At 40.9% G+C, this 7,270-nt stretch overlaps 1 protein-coding gene across 1 annotated transcript; it reads left to right on the plus strand.

The window, feature by feature from the left end:
* The first annotated feature begins 2,263 nt into the window (after positions 1-2,263).
* Positions 2,264-3,202, plus strand: LOC142445680 (olfactory receptor 9G19-like). The gene has a single exon (XM_075547619.1). It carries the CDS (start codon positions 2,264-2,266, stop codon positions 3,200-3,202), a length of 939 nt encoding a protein of 312 aa, XP_075403734.1.
* The last annotated feature ends 4,068 nt before the right edge of the window (positions 3,203-7,270 follow it).

The raw sequence follows: 7,270 nt of genomic DNA on the forward strand, positions 1-7,270 counted from the left end.
ATTAACATATTAAGGATATTCTGGAGATAAAAATTATCAATAGTGAATCCTTTTTTTCTTAAAGAAGGGATAGTTTTTGTCAGAGGGAACTTTGAAACCCTGGGAGGCATTAAATAATGAGTACACTTGGGAATCTTGGTGATTTGAATCAAATATATATGAGATGAGACAATTATGAAATTATAGAGAATGAGACTCCCAGCTTTTAACTCTTTCATCACATGGGATCTTATTTGAGTTCTTAAAATCTCATTGGACTAAGAAAGACAGGTGAGAAGGTCGGTGTCCTTGGGATGGTTTTATTGATATTTGCCACCAGACAACTAAGACTGCAATCAACGTTCTTCTGATTCTGAGTCCTAAACTGCTTCTAGACATATGCTTCACTTAAAAATCACATTGTCACTGATAATCTTGAAATAGGAAGAGAACATCAATGCCACTTTTACAATCTTCTTTTGGTTGTTATGAACTTTATCAATAATTTTGATATTAAATATTTCCTTAGAAATTGAAAATTAGAGATTTTTGCCAGTGCAATGGGTTGAACATACCGTTGCTAACAACAGGTCAGCGATGTAAACTCACCATTTGCTCTATGGGAGAATGAGGCTGTCTTCCATAAAACTTTCTTGTCTCAGAATCCCTAAAGAGCAGTTCTTGTCTGTTTACAGGGCTGTTCTGAGTCAGAATCAACTTGCTTATAGTGAGTTTAGTTTGGTTTTAGTTACATGACTTTACGATAAATAGCAAAAACTATGACTCATGGGGGAAAAATAACCTCTCCTCAAATTGATGAAGTTCCAAGAGAATATTCTTTACTTTTCAAGTTCAATTTTAAGTTCATGTCCTGGCATATATAAACCCTAGTGGTACTTTAGGGCAAGCATTGACCTGCTACGTTAAATGTAAGGTTGGTGGTTGAAATCAATCTGCTGGCCATCATGAGATAGATGAGGCTATCAGTTCCCATAAAGACTTACAGCTCTGCAAAACCTCTAACGGAGACCTACGAGACAGCACCTACTCAAGGGCAGTTGGATTTGACCTAGCATAATGGGCAAAGTAAGTAGCTTCGGTTTTGTTTTTCTCCTCTAGCATAAGAAAGCATTAAAACATGAATGTACCGGCAAACTGTTTTATATCACCTGTCAATTCAGAATCCCGGTGATAGTGATTTAGTTCTTGGTGGAGTGTGATGGGTTATAGCACAGGTCCTTGGGTTGAAGCAAAGAAGCAGATTATGACACTTCTACCATGTGTGCAATGGTCCGACCTTCCACTTCCATCCCTGAGGATTGCTAGAGCCTATGCTCCATACATCCCCGAAACCATTAGTGTAGCCAGTTTAAAAACTCATTCATTCTTGGTAAAGTGCAATCAACATGATGAACACAATTTTGTCAATTAGTGTCGTCAGTTCAGCATATGTTTGAAGATCATAAAAGTAGCATGGCCCAAATTCCATTTATCTACAGTTACTCTGTAGTCTTTTTTTCAGCCCCCTTAACTTCCACATTAGGGCACTTTTTTGCTTGGTTTCGAGGTCAAAAGATGAACAAGATGTAGTTACTTCTTTCAAGGATATTAGAGTGTAGTGAACCTCCAGAGATATCTCAAAGTCCTGTTAAAATATTAACATCTAGCTTCTCTGTATAATTCCTTGGAAAAAGACAAAGACTGAAAGATATGGATTGTTGTCATAGCTTTCTTTCAAACTTGCTTTTTTTGCGTACTTTGTATGATGGCACCAGTGGGATTCTAGGATGTATTGGGACTGCCAACCAACTAGCTGCTCCAAGGGACACAGAGGATCCTATCTGCTTCCATAGGGATTTTCAGCTGCAGAAAGCATATAGAGGGTCACTATGAGTGGGAATTGACTCAAAGAAAGCCAGATTGGGTGTTTTGGTGACATGGTCATTAGTCATTCCAAATACAATCAGAGAAAAAGTTCTTCTGATCATGCATGACACACCCACGCACGATTAAAAATACAAGATGGAACACAGTATGTCAGGTGTATAATGACTGAGTTCTTGAGACCATAGCATAGAACTGATTTCCCAGGTATCCAAAAAAGGAGTAAGACTCAGATCAGTAGAAATGCATCTTACCAAGAACAATGTCCGTGTAGCAGTGTTCTCTGTTGTTGTTGTTTTTCCAAGTCTAAAATGGGAACCAGAAGGTTGGGATACTAATTCTTAATTCATGATCTATTTTTTAATTATTTCACAGAGAGGAATCACTGAAGCGCCAATCAATGGAAGAGAAAAATTTCACCAACATGAGGGAGTTCATACTTTTAGGGTTCACAGCTGATTTGAGGCTACAGATAGGACTCTTTTTCATCTTCTTCATTATTTATGTCATCAGTCTCTTTGGGAACATCACCCTGATTTCTCTGATCTGTGGTGATTCACGGCTTCACACACCCATGTATTTCTTCATTGGGAACCTGTCATTCCTGGACCTCTGGTATTCCTCTGTCTATTCCCCCAAGATCCTAGTGACCTGCATTTCTGAGGACAAAAGCATCTCCTTTGCTGCGTGTCTGGCTCAGTTCTTCTTCTCTGCTGGACTGGCCTACAGTGAGTGCTATCTATTAGCTGCCATGGCTTATGACCGCTATGTGGCTATTTCGAATCCCCTGCTTTATTCCCAGGCTATGTCCCCAAGATTATGTGCCAGTCTTGTGGCAGCTTCATATCTTGGTGGCTTTATTAACTCAACCATTCTCACAAGTGAAACATTTACTTTGAACTTCTGTGGCAACAATATTATTGATCATTTCTTCTGTGATCTTCCCCCACTTGTGAAGTTGGCATGTGATGTGAAGGAGAGGTACCAGGCTGTGCTATATTTCATACTTGCCTCCAATGTCATTACTCCAACAGTGCTCATCCTTGCCTCCTACCTCTTCATCATTGCTGCCATCTTGAAGATCCGCTCTGCTCAGGGCCGCTTCAAAGCCTTCTCCACCTGTGGCTCTCACCTGACCGCCGTCACTTTGTACTATGGTTTGATTCTCTTTATTTACTCCCGACCAAGCACTAGCTATGCCCTGGAACGAGACAAAATAGTGTCAGTGTTCTATACTGTGGTGATTCCAATATTGAACCCTTTGATCTATAGCTTAAGGAATAAAGATGTGAAAGATGCTTTCAAGAAAATGTTAGACAGAGCAAAGTTTCCTAAGTGAAGACACTAGATAAGCAATGGGGATTGTGTTCCACTCCATCACCATATCACTGTTATCCACCTGTACATTTAGACATAAAGAAGTAAACAGACAAAAATAATTTTACTATATAGAAAACTGTTTTTCATTCATCTTTTAAAATTATGTGAGAATGTATTTCAATGTATATTTAAAATAAATGTTGTTGGGGCTTTTGGAAAAATTTTTGTCTACTATTTTGGAACAGAGATTTAAAAATTTCTTGGATCTGAGAATGTTAAAAGAAAAGTAGATTTTTCAGTTCCACTTGAATGTTTATACGTTGAAAATTCATAAGATATTTCAACCTCCAAATGGGCACAGTATCACTGACTGTGGGATCATAGCTCACATTTTTGGTTTGGGTGTGTCCAACAGCACACAACACTACTGCCTGGTCTTGTGCTATCCTTAAATTATTGTTTCAGCCACTGTGTCAGACCATCTTGTTGAAGATCTTCTTCTTTTTCACTGACCTTCATTTTACCAAGTATGATTTTTCTTCCTGGCACAGTTCTCTCCTGAGACCATGTCCAACATATATATGACATGAAGTCTAATCATCCTCACTTCTTATTTTTCCCCAACAGTCTTATTGGCACATACTTTACATATCATTCAATTGAATACTTCAATCATGTCAATGGGAACTATACACTCACCACCACATCTCTCAGAGAGCATCCCTCCTTCCCCATGGTTCCATCATCATTAAATGAGTTGTGCATTCTGGCTCAACTCTAGTTCTCCTTCCCCCCTCCCTCCTTTTATACTCTCACAATCCACTTTCCCTTCATATAACACATCTCCAACCTCTCATACCCTATAACCCCTTGAATATATATTGTCTTTATATATCCTTATGTAGTTACTCCTGTGCTTAACCTCTAGCAAACTCAACAAAAAACAATGAAAAACAAATTGCATTAAGGTGGTAAGGATAAGCTTACATTAGTGTAAACACAAAAGTAGAAATAATGAATGAGATGGAAAAGACTCCCATTGACATTCAAAAGCCAGGGAAGGGATTTCTGTCATGGAACAACTAAGAGATACTTGCTCCCAGAACTACTTTAGATTCTCCCTTTAGGGAGGTCAACTGGCTACGTCTAATGTTGAAATTGCCATAATCAAGATTACAGTGGTCCCTGCCTGGTATTAAGTCTGTTTCGGAAACTTGCCCTTGCTGAGAATGTATCTTCCAGTGGCTCAGTCTGACTAGATACTCTGCCATGGCTTTTTGGCTCCCACTGTCCTAAACAGCCTCCCATAAACTGGGTGTTCACATCCTCACTTCTAAGGGGCAGTCTATCTTTCCTGATAGATTTTTTATTCTTCTGAAAATCCATGATACTCTCAATATTTTTTGGCAAAATCATTTAATAAATATTCAAATAAGACCTATTAAATGGTCTTGCTTCAAATCATTGATCCATGAGTCAAAGAAGAGGACTTCAAACTCAGAAGTTCAAGCTCTGAAGGTCTTGCTTGTTGGGAGAGAAGGTCATGGAGCAGTGTCTATCAACTTGTGGGTCGCCACCTCTTTGCGGGTCAAATGATTCTTTCACTGGGGTCACCCAATTAATAACAGTAGCAAAATGACAGTGATGAAGTATTAACAAAAACAATTATATGGTTGGGGGGGGGGGTCACCACAACTGGAGAACTGTATGAAAGGTTTGTGGCATCAACAAGGCTGAGAACCGCTGCCATAGACAGCAGTAAGAACAACACTTACTTTGAAATGGCCTTAGAAACTATGTTTTCGTCTTTTTTAATCTGATTCTTGACAATCCATTCTATGTCATTCCATGTCATAAAAGCAGCAGGTTTCACTGGTAATAAGCATATGAGAGAACAAAGACCTTTAGCTAGAATCTGTGAGGATTCAGAGAAATATTTTTCTAACAATTACAGATTCAAGAACAAAGATATAGAAGCTATATGAGTATGACAGAAATATTGATGGAGAGACAGCTAGAAAATGAGACCGAAATAGAGGGATTCCAGGAAGCATTGAACCTAAGGAATACTTAAAAAATGATATATTTTGGACTTCCAGCATGATGACGAAGGAGTAACACATACCAGAGGGACTCCACAGAAATCAGGCCAGGAGAGGTGCTTAGAGTGAAATTCAACACTGCTGGATTTCAGCAGGAACATCAGAAAGATAAGTAGGCACAGACCCAAAAGGTTTTGAGGGGCTGGGAGCTTTTAGCTCACCACAGTGGAGGCCGGCTAGGGCTTGATTTTAGCCCCACCACTGTGTCAGTGGGAGCTGGGACCATTTACAGCTCACAGAGGGGCTTAATCTCAACACTGTCAGAGTTTGTTGAAGTCTGCCTCAGGGCAGGGATTAAACCCTTGCACCCCCACAGGCAGGGATTGGGGCTCAGCTACATTGTTACTTTTGTTTCCCTCTCTTCTCTCTATCCAACCCCCCCCCCCCCCCAGTCCTGGTGGGCGGCGCAGGGGCTTTTTCTCGACACAGCCGCAGCTTGCTGCCACCACCTCAGGGCAGGGACTAAATCCTTACAGCTCCACAAGCAGGGATCAGGACTTAGCTACACTGTTACTTTTGTTTCCCTCTCTTCTTTCTATCCCCACCACAGCCTCAGAGGACTTACTTTTTAATTTTTTCCCTCTTTGTCTCTTTCATTTTCTCTCACACCCACTGCCAACCTCCAGACCACTCCCCCTAGCCTAGGGCGTTTACACCTGTGCGACACCCAGCTAGGTGAGCTGCGCCCTGGGCAGTTAGTCCGAGACTGGTAAAACCCTGCTGACCTCCAAGAGGGAATACTTTGCCTAACTTCTTACCGGGGAATTCCTGACTCTTCCTGGTGGACCTCTTATTTTTCCTCTGTCGTCCCACATGCCTGAGGGAACTTTCTCCTTTCTACCTTAGTGCCTCACATACTTAAGAAAACTCAGCCAACACTGGTCAACGTTCCAAGCTGCTGCAGGAACCTCTGCACAACCTCCACAAGGCCAAAGCAGGCAACCCATCAGGCTTTCAGGGCACTTCTCTGAGAGGGAAGGCACAGGAGGATAAAATGGTAGGTTAATTCCATAGTGAAATTAGCTGTAGGCAGTTTGAAAAAGCATTCCTACACCTCCCAGAAGGGGCAGTGCTCTTTGACTCCCTGGAAATGGCACAACGCAATACAAACAGCCATCAACGCCAACGACCTCAACAGTAACAACAAAAACAAGGGAATCAAAAGGCAATGGCAGAAAATGTCCGGAACATAACGACATGCATTGAAGAAGCAGACAGAAATAAAGATTGAGAATGCTGCTTGGAGTCATACAGAATATGAAGGAAACAATACCAAAAAAAAGTATGAAATGATAAAGGAGATAAACTCGATACACCAAAGGGAAATACAAGAGCTTAGGGAGGAGTTAACAAAATCCAGCAGCAGAAATACAGACCTCGAGTATCAACTGGAGGAAGCAGAGAACTGCACGAGTGACATGGAGAACAGCCAAGCAGACTTTAACAAACACGAACAAAAATCTAACATCATCAGAGGAGCTGAAGAAAACCTATGACCTATGTCTGATACTATGAAGAGGAACAACATTAAAATTATTGACTTACTGGAGAGAGACACAAAAAGAAGTCATGTACAGCAATAGTGAGAGACTTCATGTAGGAAATCTTCCCCATATATAGATATAGATATATAGATATATACAACATGAAGGAACATAACAGCTAATTAGTCCACACAATAGTACAGCTCAACTCAATTCTGTGGAACAGTTAGTATACTGGAAGTATTTCAACTCATGTGGGGGCTACTTGGTCCAAGGTCAAGGAAGCAAACAGCAGATTCTTCCATACAGCAATGCAGGAAATCTGGCCACAAGCAGCAAACAGCATGGCAGGTCACCAAGAGTCAGCCAGAAGACAGGATCAGACAGTCCCAAGCTCACATGATGTATAAACCAGGAGAGTCTTGATGCAAGTCTTGAAGGAACCTCAAGCTCTAGTGACACAATTCAGAGATCGGGTGTCCCACAGGTAGTGTAGCTCAC

Source organism: Tenrec ecaudatus, chromosome 4 (genome assembly GCF_050624435.1).
Source record: "Tenrec ecaudatus isolate mTenEca1 chromosome 4, mTenEca1.hap1, whole genome shotgun sequence".
NCBI classification, from domain to species: Eukaryota; Metazoa; Chordata; class Mammalia; order Afrosoricida; family Tenrecidae; genus Tenrec; species Tenrec ecaudatus.

Coding starts and splice junctions, on each gene's coding strand:
- LOC142445680 (XM_075547619.1), top strand. CDS start 2,264: ATGGAAGAGAAAAATTTCACCAACATGAGGGAGTTCATACTTTTAGGG.